Here is an 18,296-nt window from a genome sequence, read left to right as displayed (position 1 = left end):
TGTCCGTGGGCAAGCCCTGGTGGCTGCCTCTTGCCACATCCCCCCCCCCCCCAGCAGGTCCCCAGATGGGGCTTCGAGCCTGGAACGAAGCCGTCGTTACAAAGGATCTGCTCTGGGCCTGGCCTCTGTCCGGGCTTCATAAACCCAGGACCACCCGTTGGGGTTGTGGCACCAGTTCTGCACCTTTGCAGCCTGATGTGATGGTTGGCTTTTCCCACCCCAGCCCGCTACAGCTGAGCCGCTGGACGCGCCGGGACCGAGGCCACCACCACTCTGCAGCACTTGCCACCGGCACTCCAGTGTCCGCACGGACCGCGTCAGACAAGGGAGGTGAGAGGGCTTTCAGGGGACGGGCGTCTCCGTCCCTTGCTCTGCAGGACGTAGTTCTTCCTGTGGATCCCACCGCCGGCCCAAGGACAGTGGGTCTACAGGAGGGACCTGTCGTGAGTGCCCACGAGCCTCAGACACGAACTTCTTGTGTGGTCTGGTCTGGGTGTGGTGTGCCCTGGGACACATGTCTGGAAGAGACATGTCAGGAGAGCCCCTGGAAGCCCAGCAAGGGACAGAGATCGACGCTCTGCCTGCGGACACCACGTCTCTCAGCGACTCAGACTCTGATGTCAGCCTGCCTGGCGGTGCTGAGATGGAAGCTCTGTCCCCGGGGGTGCTACCTGGCGAGGCCCAGGGGGACTCAGACCCCGATGCGTCCTCTTTGTCTGCGAGGGGCCTCCGCACGGCCGCGGTGCAGCCATTCCAGCTGAGGGGCACGAGCTCTACCTTCTCCTGGCGCAGCCGCAACATCTTTGACTGCCTGGAGGGCACAGGCAGGCAGATGCTGCCCTCTGTGGCGCAGACTGGCCCGGGTGGCGAGGGGGGCTTCCCACGGCCGCCGGCACCCGCAAGCCGGCCTCCAGGAGAGGACCCGGGCAGGCCCAGTCAGAGCCCTGCCCCTCCGAGGTTGCCCCCAGTCCCTGACTATGTGGCCCACCCTGAGCGCTGGACCAAGTACAGCCTGGAAAACGTGGCCGAGGTCAGCGAGCAGAGCAACCGGGCTGCTGCTCTGGCCTTCCTGGGCTCCCCGAGCCTGGCTGCCCCCAGCGACCGTGTGTCCTCTTTCAACCAGGATGCCTCTAGCTGTGGGGAGGGAAGAGTCGTCTTCACCAAACCCGCCCGAGCTGGGGAGGCCAGGCCTGAGAGGAAGAGGGCCCTGAAGAAGGCAGGAGGGCCTGGGAACCCGGGCGCCCCAGGGGGCGAGGGCCCCGTGGAGCTGGCCCACCTGGCCGGGCCTGGGAGCCCGGAGGCTGAGGACTGGAGCAGCCCCCAGGGGGGCCTTCAGGAAGTGGGCGTGCCGCAGGGGGCCGCCCACCCCAGCTCGGCGGCCGGGGCCCCCGTGGCGGAGACCGTTGGCTTCCATGGCAGCAGGAAGCGGAACAGAGACCACTTCCGGAGCAAGCGCAGCAGCCCTGAGGCCGCAGGCGCCGAGATCTGAGAGAAGAGACCGGACAGGCTGGCGGAGGGAGGCAGCTAGGGCCACTGGCCGCCTGGGGTGGAGTGGGGCCTGGGGCTCCAGCCCCTCGGGAAGGGAGCCAGCGGGCTGCCAGGAGGAGGCGCCGGCATCCTGGGCTGGAGCTCCGGGTAGTGGTGTCTGAAGCGGTGCTTGCCGGTGGACGGCAGAAACCCTGGCCCGCCGAGTCCCCCTGGGGCACGAGTAAAGGCTTCAGACATTCCTTCCGCTTCGGGCCTTGTGTAGGTTCTCAGGTCAGGACCAGCATGGCTGGGCCTTGTTTGCCCCCCCGCCACCCCCACATGCCCTGTTCTCTCGTTCGATCCTCCCCTACCTAGTGTCCAGGGGACGTGGAGGCTTTTTAAATCGACACCCGGGTCCAGAGTAGGAGGTGAAGAAGGCCCTGGGCACCTCCAGGGGTGAGCTCGATCCCAGCTGGCCAGCCTCTACCCCCAGCCGGGCTAGGGCAAGGAATCTTGAGGAAATGAGTCCCTAGGAGGCCAGCATGTGAGTGGGGGCAGGGCCCCTCCCTAGCCTTGGCCACTCTTGCCCCTTGGCTCTGGCCCGCCCAGGGCGAGTGTGATGATGGCCAGTGTCCTGGGACCACATCACCAGAGCCACTGAGCTGTGGGCAGGGGCGCTGCTGGTATGGCTGGGCCCAGCGGCGGGGGAAGGAGCACAGACCCCTGAGGGCGTCGGGTGGCAGACCGGGACAAGTGTGTCCCCTCTGTGCCTGGTGGCAGGACGTAGCAGAGACTGGCTGGTCTGCTGTCCCAGCCCCAGGCCTCGGAGGAAAGGAGGGGACCAATGCGGCTAGCCACTCACCCTAGCTAGGGCCAGCCCGGGAGCCTGGACCCCCATCCCACGGGCAGGTAAACCCTCTCCCCACCCCGTAGCCTTTACTGACTCGGGTGGGTGTGTTCTCTTAGGAGGAAGCAGCCGTGGGGACTGCTGGGGCAGGTGGGTCCCCCTGGGGCCGTGGCCTAGGCCGGACATAGTCCAGGGCTTGCTGTGTGAGCACGTGAGGGTGTGTGGGATTCGGGGCCAACACACAGAGTCAAGACTCCCTCCAGGTCCAAAAAGGCAAGGGCTTCCAGCCGCTAGTGTTTCCAAGAAATGAGTTTTAACAGGTGATACGAGTTGGGTACGAGATAGGTGTGGACCCTGTATTGTGGCCCACCAGACCAGCCCGGATGGTTGTGGATGGGGCCCCCGGGGCTCCCCCAGTCTGGGAGAGGGCCCGCCGTCCAGCCCCGTGCTTCCACGTGGAGAGCGGTCCCGGGCAAGGAGCCAGGCAGGGCGAGGAGTGGCTGCTTCTGACAAGGCCACGAGAGCCAGATCCCACTGAGGGCTCTAGTGGAGGCGGGGGAAGTTCGGTGTGTCTCTGGGGCCTGGGGTGGCCTGCCTGCCCATCGTGATCGGGGCGCTGGGAGGTGGGCCCCGTGTGCAGCTGCTCCGAGTGGCTCAGGTGTCTGAGAGCCGCTGGCCGGCCTCTGGGCACTCGCTGCTGTCTGCAGCCCCTTGGTGGTCAGCATCGGCTTGCTGGCGTCCACCTTTAGAGATCTGGGAGTCTGCTGAGAAAGGAAGACCCCTCAGCTTCTGGGTGTCCGGTGGGGTCGGCCCAGGGAAGGGAGAGGGCTCACGCACACCACACGAGCACAGGAGCCGGCGAGCCTGGCCGGGAGGGGGCTGGGGGTGTTGTGGAGGGCAGCCGCCAGGCGGAGCCTCCAGAGTCCATGTGGCCACACTCTCGTGCCTGGCTGAGCTGGCGGCTTCGGCAGAGGGCTCCTGCCCTGCCCTGAAGACTGTTGCCAGTCAAGGGCCATCAGCGGCCTGGGCCAGTCCCCTCCCAGGACAGGAAGGCAGATAACGGGGCACCGTGTGACAGTCCTCCACCTGTGGCCCCGGCGGCCTGCACCCGTCTTCCCCGGACACACACTTACTCCAGTTGGCGCCGCTCTGGGCTATGGAGGACAGGAGCACCGTGCAGTAGTCAACCTGGGGGACGGAGAGGCGTCTGGGGCAGCCCGTGGGCCCTGCCACCCCGTGGGCCTCCCCTCCCCTAGCTGTGGGAACAAGCGTGAGGGCAGGGTTCCAGGTGTGCAGAGTGGACAGTGAGGGGGTCTGAAGGACAGGATCCCCTCCAGGGAGGGCACACTGTCCCCAAAGTCCCCTATGGAGGCAGGTACAGGGACTGTGCCCCCCCCCCGGGGCCTTGCCCTGCCCTGCCTGGGTGCTGGGGTGTAGGGATGACGGTGAGGGTCCCCATCAGAAGAGCGTGAGGCCCAGCTGCTTACCTGGGATTCCAAGCGCTTGATGCGCCTTTCTTGCTCCCTCAGCCCCCCGAGGTGCTGGGCTACAGAGTCCACCCTGCGACAGAAGCCGGTGTGCACGGGGCGCCCCACAGCGGGGCGACCTCCCCGTCCTCCCGTCCCCAACCACCCAGGCCTTTTGAGGAGGTTTGGGGTCACGGAGGCCTCGCCGGGTGGGGTGGTCCGCCCTTTGCCAGCATCCCCACATCTGGGTGTGGGGCCCTCCTGCCTTCCCTGGGCTCTCGAGGGGGCTGAGCGGCTGCCAGCGAGAGCAGGGGTCGCTGGCAGGTGGGAGCTGTGGCCCTGAAGGGACTGTTGGGATGGAGCATTTTGGGGGGCCCAGAGCAAGGAGGACCCCACCTTTATCCGCCCCTCTGCCCCTCTTAGCTTCAGCCTCCCCAGCTCAGAGCTGTGACTGGCAGGCGTGGGCCACTCCGGCTCTTGGTGACAGAGGTCCCGGAGGGGCTCTTAAGACCTCTGGCTGCCTGAGGGGGACAGGGCCTTGGGTCTCCAGGTGGGGGTGGGGGGCTCGGGGCGCCCGCGCACCTGTGGGCGGTTTTTCGCAGCACCTCCTCCTTGCTGCCCTTCCTTTGCTTCTCCAGCTTGCCCAGGTAGTTCTCCTTCTGCACCGCCTCCCATGTGACCATCTTCTGGTCCAGGGGCTCCGGCAGGTCTCTCCCTGGGAAGGCCGGACGGCCACAGGCTCGGCTGCAGCCAGGGGGGCCGCGGGGCCAGGGGAGCCCGGCCCCCCCCCATCACTGCCCACAGGCCCAGGGTGTGAGGGGGAGGAAGGTGATGGGCTCAGCCTGTGCTGGCTGTCCCGGCCCGGATGGGGGCTCCGCGCGCCTGCACGTGGCGCGGGGCCTCACCCAGGTGTGCCTGCTTCTGCGCGGCCCCCTTCCTGAGCAGCCTCTTGAGCAGCAGGCTCAGGTGGCTGAGGACGATGAAGGGCGGCGCCAGGGCAGGGCGCTGGTGGTACTCCACGATGAGGTGGTAGCGCTGGAACTTCCAGAACGTGTCCGCGTTGCCCTGCACCACCTGGAACGTGTAGCTGTGGGGCCGGCGTGTGGGCGCGGAGCGCGTGCGGCCCTGGATCCTCTGCTCGGGCCCCTGCCCAGCCCCACGCCACTCCCGGGGGCCCCCGCCCTCGTCTCCCGCGATCGTGCCCGCTCCCGCGTTTCTCTGTGTGGGGTGCGCACGTGGGGTCTCCGCCGCCCCCTCTGCTCTCCTGGCTGCAGACCTGCCCCCGGAGCCTCCTTCCCCCGCGCCTGTCCTTCACTGCAGCCCCAGGTCTGCGGCGCTGGGCCCTGGGCGCCCCCCAGCCCTGCGTGCAGGGGGCACAGGGATCAGGCCACCTGAACATGGCGATCAGCAGGTTCATGAGCAGCACGTTGGTGACGAGCAGGAAGGTGACCAGCAGGAGGATGACCAGCCAGTTGGCGTAGAGGTTGGGGCAGGAGGGAGAGCCCTCCTCTAGCAGGGGGTGCAGCGAGCAGTTCACGCGGGCTTCTGAAACACAAGCGGCACGGCGGGGGCCGCCTGGACCCACAGCCTCCGGCCTTGAGAGCTTCGTCCTCGCATGGAGCCCGCCCGGGTGGAGGGTGCTGGCGGGGGGCCAGCTAGCCTGCTGGCCCAGGGTTAGCTGGCGGAGCACTGAGAGTTCCTGCATAGGACACTGGTCCCACTCCCCCACCTCCTCCTGACTGATCGCAGCCAGGGCCCGGGCTCTGGGGGCAGAGCCAAGGCCAACTGGGGGATGGGGCACAGCAGACCCAAGTTTGTGCTGGTAGATGTGTGCGTCCCCCCCCACCAACACCACCGGGGCTCAGAGCTGGTGTGGAGAGAGCTAGCCAAGGTGAGGGGTGATTGGTCTTCCCTGCAGGACTTGTCAGGGCCTTCGTAACACGGAGGCCTGTCCCATGGCACCCAGCTGGGGAGGCAAGTCTGCACCATCTCCATACCTCGTCTGGCTGCACCTTCCTTGATCCTGATTGCCACAGGCAGTGTGGACACAGCACCTCTGGGCCATGCCAGCTCACAGAACGTTCTCAGGGCAGTGGGAGTGAGTGTGTGATCTGGGAGCAGGCAGGCACGCCCCGGGGGGCCCGAGGGTCACAGCGCCAGCCCCTCACCAGCCAGCACCCCGCACTCATGGGACAGGAGGCACGGGAGGAAGGAGCAAAGCGTGAGTGCACAGGCCACGGCTGCCCAGGGTGCTTGCCACATCTTCCTTGGGAGGGGGCTTGTGGCCTTGTATGTGCACGTGCCCCGTGGCCGTGTGGGTGCTGCCCACGCCTGCACGCCGGACTGTTTCCACAGCTGCGCCTCTGGCTCCGTGCTGTGTGTCCCCGGTCTCTGTCTACGTGTGTGTCCCTGTGTCCCCACACTGTACGCACGTGTCGGGCTGGTGGGCCTATCTTCACGTGTCTGTGGCTCCCTCTCTGGGGGGGCTGTCTCCCAATTTCCCGAGTGAGTTTTTGTGCCAGGCCACGCCAGTGAGCTGCTGAGTGTGCAGAGGGGCGTAGCCAAGCAGCCTCCTGCCAGCCCTGGCCCACAGGCCTGCTGGGGGCTGAGTCCCACCCCTTGTCTCTCCCCCGGGCAACCAGGCTCCGAAGCAGTGACTCCCATGTCTCCCAAAGGTGCCACCAGGCCAGGATGGAAATTAGATTGTCCCTGGGGGTGTGCCTGGGTGGCTCAGTGGGTTAAAGCCTCTGCCTTCGGCTCGGGTCATGATCTCAGGGTCCTGGGATCGAGCCCCGCATCGGGCTCTCTGCTCAGCGGGGAGCCTGCTTCCTCCTCTCTCCCTCCTGCCTCTCTGCCTGCCTGTGATCTCCGTCTGTCAAATCAATAAATAAATAATCTTAAATTGTCCCCGGGCTGAAGCTAGACTGAAGTCAGCCCTGGGGCTTCCTCCTGGTGCGGGGGGCTGGGATGGGGTGTGGCAGGGCAGGGGGCACTCTGGATCCCAGGCCCAAAGGCTACATGTTAGAGACTCCGTTTTCCCACCACCGCCTCCCTCCCCGTGGTGGGGTTACCCAGAGGCCCGAGCAGACGGGAAGCCCAGCCCCAGGAGGGGAAGGGTCCTGGCTGGGACCCCTCGGGAAGGCCTGCGCTCCATCTGCCCTCCCCAGGTAGCCCTGGGCTCCTGGGGAACTGGGGTCGTGACCCCACCATACACCACTGATCCCCAACACCAGCGTGAAGATGGGGCCCTCCGAGAGACCTAGTGTCCCCTGCCTCCCAAGGGCCCCACAAGACAGGGTGGCCAGGGGCCATGCGGGGAGGGAGGCAGGGTCTGCTGAACCTAAGGGACTGGAACACTGCGGCTGAGCAAACACCGAGGGGTCACGGGGGCAGGCCACACAGACCCGGGACATGGGCCTCCGGCATACCCCACTTAGCCGATTTCCATGGCTACAGCGCTCCTCCCCATCCTGGCGGCCCGTGTGCGCGTCACCCATGCTCTCACCCCATTGACAAATCGGTGACCGCGCCTCAGTAGCTTCAGGGCTCGGGGTCAGGCCTCGGACCTGGTGCGCGCGTGACTGCTCTGGGGCCCTCCGCGGGCCCTCACACGGGCCCCTGGCGCTGGCTCACCTTCCTTGAGGGGCCGGTTCCCTCCCCACCAGATTCCAGCCACCTTTGGGGCCTGCACAGGTGTCCCTGTCCCCCACGCCAGGGCTTCCCTGAACCTGTCCCCACCCGGCACCCCATGGAGGAGCAGCTCCCTCTCCCACACTACCCACTGTCCTGGGAAGTTCTTGGAACCTCCAACAAGGGCCAGCTGGGGACACCTGCGCCCTCTGATGGGCCGCACACACCTGACAGTAGGTGAGGCGCACGGGGCCGTGTCCCCAGGAGCGGCAAGGACACTGTCAGGAACGGCCTCATGGCAGAGGGGCCTTGCCAGAAGGCGGGCCCAGGACCCAGCATGGGGCCTCTGGAGGATGGGTGGGGGACAGAGAGGCCCGCTATCCAGCAGGGCCGCCCGGGGCGGGTAGAGGCGCCAGTGCATGGACCAGCCCGTCATGGTTAGGGATGGACTGGGATGGGCCTGCCCACTTTGCAGCCTCCTCGCACCTCAGTTCCTAGCCTGGTGCCCCAAGTCTCGCGTCCCTGTGACCAACAGAAATCTGCCTAGAGCTGCCCGTGGGCTGTGGGGCCTGGGGGCCAGCCTCAGGGACTCCCCCCATCTCAGCTAATTCCTAGCTAGGGCCTCATGTGACCCTGAAAGGCCCCTCTCAAGGGCCCCACGTCCAGGGTGTTCTAAAAGGAGACTTGGTAAACCAGACCCCATCTGGCTGCACCCCAAAGCGGGGGTGTCCTTGCAGCTGGCTCAGAGGCGCTGCCCCCTCCCCCAGGCTGTGTGCTAACCATCGATCTCGTCCAGCGGGATTTGCCCGAAGATCTGCAGGTAGGGCCGGTAGAACACGCGGCGGAAGACCCACTCCAGGCGCCCGTCGTGGGGGTGCAGCAGCGCCTGCGTGGTCACGCCGTAGGCCACAAGCCACACGCTCAGGAAGAAGAGGAAGAAAAAGACGTCCTTCATCTCCGGGGGGAAGAGCGGAGAGGGTTAGTGGTCACCCACTGGGGCTTCACTCTCAGCTGCCCCGGGAGCCAGGGCAGGCTCAGGTACGGCCAGGGGCTCACCATGCGCTCCACGATGATGATCTTGGGGCCCAGCTGCTTGTGGACGGCAAAGATGTGGATGAGTCGGAGCGTGAACACCATGAAGTCGACGGCCAGGACCGTGCGGCCCGCCTCGAACATCGAGGGCACCATCCTGGGGGAGGGGGTTGGGTTGGAAGGGCTTCTAGTGCCCAGAGAGAGGAAGGAGCTTCCTCCAGGACACACAGCACGGGTACCAGGGACAAGCCGGAACTTCTGAGCCCTTTCCTGGTTTCAACCTAACAGGTGACCTTGCCCACTGTCCCAACCGAGGTGGCTCGTTAGGCCTCTGAGCCCCACAGACCTGCAGGTGACACCAACAATGAACAGAAAGATGGCCACCATGTCACACTTGTTCCAGTTATCTTCCACGTAGAGCGTGAACTTTTTCACCAGATGTGTGTCCTCGTCTGAGAAGAATCCCTGGCAGAGGGGCAGACCGTCCACTGATGGCTCACTGGAGACCGCCCTGCCCAGCCCAGGCTGGGGTTGCTGGGGATCAGGGCTCAGCCTGGAGCTGGGACCACCACTAACCTGCCGGATCTCTTCCAGCACCAGAGTAAAGACCCAGAAGTACAGGGTGACCTCAGGCCCAGACGGCCCCTGAGGAGGCGGCCTGAAGTCGACCAGCAGGACGTAGGCGAACAGGAAGAGGAATGCAAAGTACATGACCACGTTCCCCAGGAACACGGTCACAGGCGCGCCCCAAAACATGCGCCAGCGAGTGAGCAGGAAGGCAGCACGGGGTCCTGGGTCTCCCTGAGCCCTTGGTGTCTCGGCCAGCTCCTCCGGCCTGCAGCACAGGAAGACCACAGCCGGCGGTGAGGCAGGCGGCCAGGTGGCCCACGGAGTGAGTGCCGCCCCCGCCAGCCCGCCCCGCAGCCCTTACCCGCTGCCCGGGCTGCAGAGCAGGCTCTTCTCCGTGTCCAGGCTGTCCAGCTCCTGGAGGCCCTCGGGGCCCGTCCTCAGCGGGGCCTCCTCACTGCAATCACAGGGGACCCTCAGGGCCGGCGGCAAGGGCACCAGCCAGCAAAGGCAGTGCTGAATGCACTGAGAAGGTCTGCACACAGCAGGACCCACAAAGACGCGGGGAGCTGTGGAGATGCGGTACCCTCAAAGCCTACCCCCCACCACCAGTGGCTGGCAAGGTGGCGGCGCCTGCCCCCAACACACCTGAAGGTGATGAAGTTGGTGTAGATGAGGGCTGGGCAGAGGAAGGCACACAGCAGCCGCAGGATGGGCGTGCCCGACGCCATGTCCCCCCACCAGATCTTGGTCAGGAAAGCCTGAAACGAAGGCACCGCCACTGGCCTCCCACCCCACACCTTGGCCCATGCTGTGCCCAGCACCAGGTGCGCCCTCCCAGGCTCCGCCAAAGCCTCGCCCTGCACCCTGGGGGCCAGACTCTTCATGGGGTGAGGAGAGACCAGCTTTAGGGGTGCGGGAGAGCCACACGGAGGAGGTGGCCCCTCTGCTGAGACCCACAGCGGACAAAGGGCCAGCCCGGGGCAGCGAGAAGGAAGCCAGGCAGGTGCCTTCTAGGAACAGGGCCGCCTGTCCTGCGCCCCTGGCCCGTGACCAGGACTTGGGGAGCGGAGGCGGGCGAGGCCATTCCCCCAAAGCCAGGCGCTCACCTGCACCCCGTCATGGGCGAAGAAGGCCTTGGTGTCGGCCTCGGTGGCCAGGTGCAGACAGGTGGCCCTGCTCCAGCCGCGGTTTCTGCGCACCAGCAGGGCAAATGCGCGGTCCTCGCTATTGCCGTAGCACTCGGAGAAGAGGCCTGCGCAGGGACACCGGCCACTGGCCGCCGCGCTCCTCCTCCTGGGCCCCTAGCTGCGTCCACCTCCCCACAGGGACTCTGACTGTGCCCACCTGCCCTGCCCTTCCCTCCCCCGTCGTCACCCCACGTGCCCTGACCAAGTGGCTGCAGGACCCAGGGTGTGCCCAAGGCCACCACTGAGGACCCACCTGTCCCTCTGTGAGAATGAACGTTAGGGTCCACCTCCCCACTAAGAGGAGGCTCTGAGGTGGCCCTGGGCCCCCACCTCGTGCGCCCCCCGTCCCGTGCGTGCCCCCTGCACACCGGGTGTGTCGCTGACCGCCGGGCCGGTGCTCACCCAGGGCTAGCTGCTCGTACTTGGCCTCCCTCACCGGGCGGCGCACCCCCGCCCCGGTCTCCAGGTGCGACATCTCTCTGAGGATCTTGCAGGCGGCCAGAGCAGCGGCCACCCCCTCCTGGCCCTAGGGGACAGGGTGTGAGGAGGCTGGTATCCCCTCCCCCACCCCCCAGGAGCCCGGGGCCAACCCACCATGGCCCAGAAGTAGGTGGCCATCTCGTGGCGGTTCTGCAGCACGGCCCAGAGGAACAGGTCCCGCCAGGGGTTCTCGCTCTTCCGGTTCAGATCCAGCAGCCACTTCCGGCCCTCGGGCCGCCTGGCCGGTCCCCGCTCCTGGAGGACAGGCCGGTCAGCCTCCTGGGGACCCCTCCCGGCCCTCCCGGCCACCGGCCCTCCCGGCCACCGGCCCGCGCACCTCCTGGTAGAGCCCGCGACAGGCGTCGTGCAGGAAGTCCTTGAGCAGGCGGGAGACCTCGTGCAGGGAGAAGGCGGGCAGGCCCGTGGGCGGCTCGCGGGCCTGCTGGGCGCCCAGGCCGGCCAGGGTCAGCCGGCCCTCCTCGTGCTTGCGCTGCAGCAGGTCGAACAGCAGGCTCTTGGGGGGCGTGGAGCGGTACAGCTGCTGCAGCCGCCCGTAGGTCAGGAAGTCCCCCACGTCGGCGCCGTTGTCCACGAAGAGACGCACGAACTCGGGCTTGTCACTCACCAGCGCGTCCGTCATCACCTCCTCCAGGTCACAGGACTGGGGCCGTCACGGGACATGCCCGGGGGCGGGGCAGAGACGGGCGGAGTGAGTGGGAGCCCGTGTGCAGGGAGCCCCCCGCTCCAGCACCCCAGCCTGTCCCTCTGAGCCAGCTCCAGGCCACCAGGGGCCGCGAGTCGCGGGGCATCCGGCAGGCCCGTCCTCCCTGGGGGCCATGCGCGGGGAGCCCCAGCAGGTGCCCTGGCCTCCCCGCCCCACCCCCGGGGCCACAGCGGGCAGGAAGGAACCTGCCAGGAGCCCTAGGGAACACCGTCTGCCCCCAGCCCTCCACACGGTCCCTGCCCTGGGTCGGCCAGAAACGAGGCTCAGGAGGCATCGGCTGGCCGGCGGGCGGGCACCTTCCACTCCACGTCCCCATTGAAGATCTCACTCCTGGCGATGTCCACGCGGTCCCAGGCCACGGCCAGCTTGAGCTCGTCCAGGTAGTCCTGCGCCTCCTGGCTGTGGCTCTTGCAGGCTTGGACAGAGTGGGCAGGGGATGAGGGGCGAACCTAGGGGTCCCCAGAGCTCATGCAGACAGGGCCCCCCGCAGCGGTCTTCTGGACACAGAGTCCAGGCACCACGGCCTGCTCCACACCCTCTGATTAGTGGTGAGAGGCCCCCAGTGTCACCAGACCCCCAGGAGCCCTGGCAGAAACGCTGGGCCCCGGGACCCCGAAGGGACGGGTGAGCGGAGCAGGAGGGAGCGGACGGCCCGACCAGAGGAGCTCCCCCTCTCCCCCTCTCTCCCTCCAGCGCATCCCGGCCCCAAACTGCCCCTCGGGGCCCGGTTCTCTGTCTGGCTTCCTCAAGGTCCATCCCTTGGCACAGCTGGTCTCTAATACGAGAAGCATATTGAGTGACAGCCAGACGGTGACAGCCCAGCGCCGTCGATTGAGGAACAGAAAAACACATGCGGTCCCTGTGCGCAGTGGGAGATCCCTCAGCCTTAAGAAGCAGTGAGGCGTCCACACGTGCCGTGACGTGGGTGAGCCTCAAACACGGGGCTGGGAGACGGGAGCCCACGGCGCACCGCAGCCCACTGATGGGAAGGGCCCCAGCCGGGCACACCCTCACGGGCGGAACAAAGCCGGCGCGTGCCAGGGCCCAGGGAGGCAGGGCGCGTCCACGGTTGCTGGCTTGCTCTGGGGACAGGGATGTCCCGGAATTAGACCATGGGGACAGCTAATTCGCAAATGGACCAGAAGCCCCTGGACTGACATTTTAAATAGTTTCTTAAATGACAGTAGAACACGGCAGACATAAAACCTGCCAAACACAGGCCCGTTTACGGATCTGCGTGTCATCTCTGCGTCATTCCAGTTCTGTTACACGTCCTGCTGGAGACGGGAGCGCCGGGCCGCACACACGCACACACGGCAGAGCGACGCCGTCGCAGGCGTCCCGGCCGCTGACATCCCAGCTGGGCGGTGGCCCCGCAGGGTGAGAGCCACGATGGGACGGGGTGTGGGAAGCAGCCCCGCGCCAGGCGCAGAGCCCGGGGCCGTGGGACACAGCGGCGGTCACCCCACACCCGCCCAGGGCTCTCACCTTTCACCAGCGCTTTAAGGATGACAGTGTCCAGCTCCTCGGTGCCCTCCTGCTCGAAGTCGTGCACGGTGAGCAGATGCGGGTGGGAGGTGATGTTCTGCAGCTGGGACACCAGGACAAGGGCCCTGAGGTAGCCCTGGGGGCGGGGACACGCCGGTGGACAGGCACAGACTGGGTACTCGGCATGTGAGGCGGGTCTCAGTGAGCAAGCCAGCAGCTGCCCGGGGCATGGGGGTGGCCTCACCCCAGCCCAGGGGGCCCACTCCAAGCTCCCTTGCTCCAGGGCCTGAGGCTGGGCCAGCTGGGAGGCCTTGTGGGGAGAGGGAGGACGCCGGGGCCTTGCGCATGGGGCGGGGGCACAGAGGCACCAGGAGGAGTTCGTCCCAGCTCTGCCATGCCCGGGAGAAGGGGATGGGGTGGGGGGGGGGGGGGGGGGGGGGGGCTCGGCCTTTGGATCCCACCGTCCCTGGGAGGCTCCTACCAGCTCGGTCCAGTGTACGATGTCCTCCCAGCAGAAATGTTCACCCGGAAACTTCTCTTTAAATTGTTTCTCGGCCACCTGGGGCACCAGGAGGTGGGGCTGGTTCATCAAGGCAGCCAGCACGTCCGCGATGCCTCCTGAGCCTGCCAGGACCAGCCACGGGGCAGCGTGCTCCACGGCCCTGGAGATCCTCTGGGGCAGCAAGGTGGGGAGAGCAGACCCCACGTCAGCCTGGGCGCCCTTCTTGGCCCGTGTGCCAGATGTGCCCTGTCCCATGCCGGACGGGGTCCTGCCGGCAGCCACGGCCAGCCAGGGGGGCTCCCGCTGGGCCCTCGCTGGGCCCCCGCCTCCTTCCCTGGCCCTACCTCCAGGGTGCTGGGGTCACCATTGACCAGCAGACAGAGGACGGGGATCTCGATGCTGCCAGTGCCTGCGGACAGAGCACCCGTGAGGTCCGCCCTGGTGCCCAAGCAAGTGGTGGGGGTGGGGCACCCCCCTGCGGGGCAGCCACATGCTCAGACCACCAACCCCCTACATTTTCTGAGCAAACGCCGGCCCAGAGGCTGTTTCTAGCAAAGTGTGGGTTCCGGGTTGCATACCGTACACACCAGTCCCTCCGCCTGGGGACCACTATGGCCTCTCATGGCCATTTCCACAAAAAGGAGCGTCTGTGAAGTCAGAAGTTCAGTCCCCGCCTGCACTGGCCACAGTTATGTGCCCAGCATCTATCCCCATCGCGGTAGCAAGCTCTCCCGCCGCTCTGCACACCCTTGGAGGCCCCAGAAGCAAACCAAAGAGGTAAAGGAGGGGCCTCGGCCGGTTTCGTCCCCAGACATAAACCAGAAATGAGGTTTTGGCGTGTGAGGCCAGCTGGTGCTGGGCCGGCTGCAGCCACCAGGCGCCCTGAGCTGCCTCCAGATGGAAGCTGGAGGCCCGGTTGGGGGATGTGGGCCCTGCAGACTTCAGCGCACCGGAGCCCCGCGCCACCTCCGTGGTTTCAGCATGGCTGGGGCTGCCACGAGCACTGCGCTAGTGCACACTCCACGTTGCTTACGATCGTAAGCAAACACGGGGGCTGCGGGGACCGTAAATCCCTTTCACACCCGACTAGCGGCGCCGGCGCTCAGGTAACACCGCCCTCTGGTGGCAGCGTACCTCGGGGCCGGTGGAGGGAAACGGGCCTCTCAAACCCACAGATCCGTTTTCCTCCCAAAGCCCGGAGCCCACAGAAAGAGCCTCCGGCCGGCCGGCCGCCCGCACAAGTGCTCCGCCGCCACGTCGGGGGGTCGCTGCCGGACAGCTCCGCCCCTCATGCGCAGGCTTCCCCTCCCGGAAGGCCACACCGGTCTCCACACCGGTCTCCACACCTGGCCGCGGCGCCTTCGGCCTGGAAGCCCCGCCTGCCCACCTGGTTGTCCCTCCGGCCCCGCCCACGCGCTGTGCCCCCGCGGCGGGCCTCACCCCCATAGCCGGTCCTCTGCTCCGAAATGTGCTTCTCCAGCTTGAGCCTCAGCTCCATCAGCTCGTCCCCCGTCCCGCTCGGCCCCGGCTCCACCAGGATGAAGTGCGCCTGGTTGTTGTCCAGGGAGCAGAGGGGGCCCCGGCCGCTGCCCTCGTCCGCGGGGTAGTGGACAGGGCTGTGCTCCTGGACCCGCAGCCCCGCACACGGCATGAGGACCGGGCCAGGTCTGCTCTGCTGGGACCTGCTCCCACCCCAGCCAGGGGGCGGGCCGCGCGGCTGGTGCCCGGGGTGGTGGTTGGGGGGGTGCGGGCAGGGAATGGGTCCTCCAGGTGGAACCAGGGTGGGACAAAACTCCCCTCACTCCCCGGCCCTGCCTTAGACAGACCCTGGGCTGGGAGCCAAGGCTGCTCGCCCCGGGGTTGCCCAGACTTGCCGGTGACTGTCTGGGCCTCGGTCCTGGTCCTGGCAGAGGGTGGGTCTGCGCTGGCTGGGGGCCTGGTGGACCCCTCCCCACGCTATTCCCTATCCGATGCTGCCACCTGCTGGCCGTGTGCACGGCACCCCCTCCCCTCCCCTCCTCCCTCCCTCTTCCTCCTCTGCCCTCCTCTTCTTTCCTCCCCTTTACCTCCTCCCTTCTCCTCCCTCCTCCCCTTCCTCTTCCTCCCCTCCCCTACTCTGCTTCCTCTCCCTCCCATCCCCATCTCCTCCCCACCTCCCCCCTCCTTCCCTTTCCTTTCCCTCTTCCTCCCCCTCTCCTTCTCCCCTCCGTCTCCCTCCCTTCCCTCTTCCCTCTCCCTGCTCCCCTCCCACAGCTTCCCCTCAGTGTCCCAAGCCTTCAGGGTGCCTGCCCCACCCCCAGAGACCTTGAGGGCAAAGGCTACTCTGTCCACGGCAGGCCTGGTACACTGAGGGCCTCAGGAGATGTTTTCCAAATAACCAACGGGCAGCGGATGGGGGTACTTGGTCAGCCTTCGAGACTGCACGGGTGGCTTCCGAGACAGACATCCCTCCCACTGGGGCAGGGGATACTCGGGGGCATGGGCTCCTCCCTGCCTCCCAGGTCCACCTTGCCCAGCCGTCCCGATGTTCCAAGACAGACGCTCACCTGGGCATTGTCCAGAAGCTGACGATGCAGGACGCGGCCCAGCGAGGCAAGGCCAATGGCCACCACGCGGGCCCGCGTGGACGTGCTGGCCAGCGAGTGGTCACGCACGGCCTGTCCAACGTACCGGGCAAGGCCCACGCGAAGCGCGCTGGTCAGGATCCAGGCCCCTGCGGCATGCGGCTCAGTGTGCCCACGGCCCCCAGGTCGTGCCCCGCCAGCAGGCAGGCCCACGTCCCCAGACCCGTGGGAGCCGTGTGGGACCGGGCCCCTGGAGGCTCCCTGAACAGCAGGCCATGGCTCTGCCCTGTGGCCTGTGTGGGGGATCAGAGCCTGTAGGATTTCTCCAAATTAGGAAGCGCTCGGCCCGGTGGGGTCTGTCAGCCTCTGCGCGGCGAGGGAGCTCGGAAACCCCCCCGGACCTTGTGCGGGGTCTCCGCAGGCTCAGGTGGCCTGAGCAGGAAGCCCGATAAGCTGGTTCTGACCCAGTCCAGCCAGACTGCCCCCCGAGGGAGGCGGAGAGGGTGGTGGGGGCCCACCCGCAGGCACGGGGTCCCACTGCCATCCCTGAGGGTGTCTCGCCGAGGCCCACAGGGTGCCCCTGCAGCTCCTGGGGGAGGCCCGGCCCCGGGGGGACCTCAGCCGCTGCCCTCCTCCTGAGGAGCTGCTCTCACCTCGGCCGCACAGAGGAAGCCACGTGGGCCGTGGGCTGTGGCGCTCCCCGCTCAGGGCCTCTGGGGGAGCCTCACCTGTGCTCTGGGCCGCCTTCACCAGCCCCTTGCGCAGGACATCCCGCAGCCAGGGCTTCATGGCGAACGGATGCTCCTCACCCACCAGGGACACCACGAGGTTGGGGGCAGGCAGGTGCCACTCGGCCAGCAGGACGTTGAAGAGCTCGGAGGGGGCCACATCGCTGGGCACCTTCACGAACTGCGGGGCGGGATGACCACAGCCTCAGGGTGCTGGGTGGGGATGCGGGACCTGGGGGCAGTGGGCGCAGGGACAGGGCACGGGGTGCTGCGCACTGGGTATGCGGGCATGAGACACTGGGGGCACTATGGTACTGGGCATGGGGGTGCTGGGCAAGGGGCACTGGGTCCTGGGGTGCTGTGCATGGGGGCACTGGGTACTGGGGCACTGGCTTTGGGGTGCTGGGCACAAGGGCACTGGGTGTGGGGGTGCTGGGCACTCGGGCGCTGGGGGCACAGGCACAGGGGACATGTGGGTGCTGGCCCTGAGGAGAGAGGCTGACACCCTTTAGGGCAGGGTAGCTGTAGGAAGCCAGGGCTCAGCTGGGTCCTGCCTTGACCAGCCCGTGCCCCAGGCAGCACGGACCGTCCGGGCCTTGCTTCCTTCTCCGTGGGGGGTGGAAGTGTGGAGAGAGGAGGGGTCCTGGATGTGCTGTGCGTGTGGGTGTGGGAGACGGGGGCCAGAGGTCACGGGCAGCTCTGCACTCTGCCTCCCCTGGGGGCTCTGAACCCAGCCCTGAGAGCTAGCGGGCCCTGAGCGGCCCGGGGCGCTCCGTGTTCAGGGGAGGCGCTGGGAGCTCAGGGGTGGCAACAAGCACTCGGTGGTCTGGTCGGGCCCCCAAGGCGTGAGGGCGCAGCGTCGGTGTGTGCAGGACGGCAGCCCCTTACCTTGCCTCGCTTCTTCCCAGACCCTCCAAATTCGATCTCGCCCCGGCACAGGCCAGACCCCGAGCCTGACGCAACCATCCTGGGGCCCCAGGGACAGCTGCCCCCGGCCTCCGGCATGAGGACCGCTCTGCAGGGAGAGAACCAGCCCATGAGGGCAGGAGAGGCAAACCGTGCCCCCCTCTGCCCGGCTCCCGTGACGGCAGAGATCAGGAGCCACAGCCGTCTCGGCTTCAGGGCCCTCCCCAGCCGCCAGCCTGGCCTAGAACCCCACCGTGGCGTTCACAAGGCCTTTCACGCTCTGGCTTCAGTTGCAGGAGACTCCCACACCCCACCCCTTCCCAGAAGACAAGGGGACGCATCCTGGCCCCTCTCCCTGGCTCCCCAGCCTGCTACTCACCCCGCCCTGGGGCGCCTCAGGCTGCAGTGGCTTCGGTGGGGGGCGTCCTAGAAACCCAGAACGTCGTATGGGCTTCTGGACACGCGGCCCACCCACCCCACACCCGCACCGGCCCCAGGTTGGGGATGGACATCTTGGCTGTGCCTGGGCAGGTTGGGGGGCTGGCTGGTAAGGTTGGCTGGTGCCCACAGCTCAGGAGCAGAGGCCTGAGGGGGGCCCGGGGAAGACTGTGTGGATGTGGGGGAGGGACAGACCACCGTCCTCGCCTGGAGGTCCGGAGGGGAAGGCACCCTGCCCCGGGATCTTCCCACCCAGTTCCTGCCCTG

At 67.3% G+C, this 18,296-nt stretch overlaps 2 protein-coding genes across 2 annotated transcripts; one reads left to right on the top strand and one right to left on the bottom strand.

The window, feature by feature from the left end:
* Nucleotides 1–539: 539 nt before the first annotated feature.
* TSSC4 (tumor suppressing subtransferable candidate 4) lies at nt 540–1,727 on the top strand. The gene has a single exon (XM_032879759.1). The coding sequence runs from the start codon at nt 644–646 to the stop codon at nt 1,487–1,489; it is 846 nt and encodes a 281-aa protein (XP_032735650.1). The 5' UTR covers nt 540–643; the 3' UTR covers nt 1,490–1,727.
* Nucleotides 1,728–2,968: 1,241 nt separating this feature from the next.
* TRPM5 (transient receptor potential cation channel subfamily M member 5) lies at nt 2,969–17,988 on the bottom strand. The gene is made up of 25 exons (XM_032879921.1): nt 17,971–17,988; nt 17,574–17,700; nt 16,686–16,866; nt 15,940–16,106; nt 14,834–15,017; nt 13,738–13,802; nt 13,373–13,564; nt 12,892–12,994; nt 11,700–11,818; nt 11,017–11,340; nt 10,794–10,934; nt 10,602–10,725; nt 10,119–10,264; nt 9,658–9,770; nt 9,374–9,466; nt 9,019–9,277; nt 8,789–8,907; nt 8,467–8,599; nt 8,191–8,365; nt 5,172–5,325; nt 4,686–4,867; nt 4,363–4,495; nt 3,802–3,874; nt 3,448–3,502; nt 2,969–3,075 (listed from the first exon to the last, which is right to left on the bottom strand). Exons 2-25 carry the CDS (start codon nt 17,688–17,690, stop codon nt 2,969–2,971), a joined length of 3,459 nt encoding a protein of 1,152 aa, XP_032735812.1. The 5' UTR covers nt 17,691–17,700; nt 17,971–17,988.
* Between the last annotated feature and the right edge of the window lie 308 nt (nt 17,989–18,296).

The sequence above is a fragment of the Lontra canadensis genome, unplaced genomic scaffold (genome assembly GCF_010015895.1).
Source record: "Lontra canadensis isolate GAN:19392208 unplaced genomic scaffold, GSC_riverotter_1.0 scaffold66, whole genome shotgun sequence".
Taxonomy (NCBI): Eukaryota; Metazoa; Chordata; class Mammalia; order Carnivora; family Mustelidae; genus Lontra; species Lontra canadensis.
This window is presented reverse-complemented; position numbering and strand designations above follow the sequence as displayed.

Bases quoted from the DNA above. Each gene is read 5' to 3' on its own strand.
- TRPM5 (XM_032879921.1), bottom strand. From the start codon at position 17,690: ATGCCGGAGGCCGGGGGCAGCTGTCCCTGGGGCCCCAGGATGGTTGCG. The intron at 15,018-15,939 runs GTGAGCGTCTGT...CTGCGGGTCCAG, and splicing joins AGCTTCTGGACAATGCCCAG to GAGCACAGCCCTGTCCACTA. The intron at 10,265-10,601 runs GTGAGCACCGGC...GTCCCTGCGCAG, and splicing joins GTACGAGCAGCTAGCCCTGG to GCCTCTTCTCCGAGTGCTAC.
- TSSC4 (XM_032879759.1), top strand. From the start codon at position 644: ATGGAAGCTCTGTCCCCGGGGGTGCTACCTGGCGAGGCCCAGGGGGAC.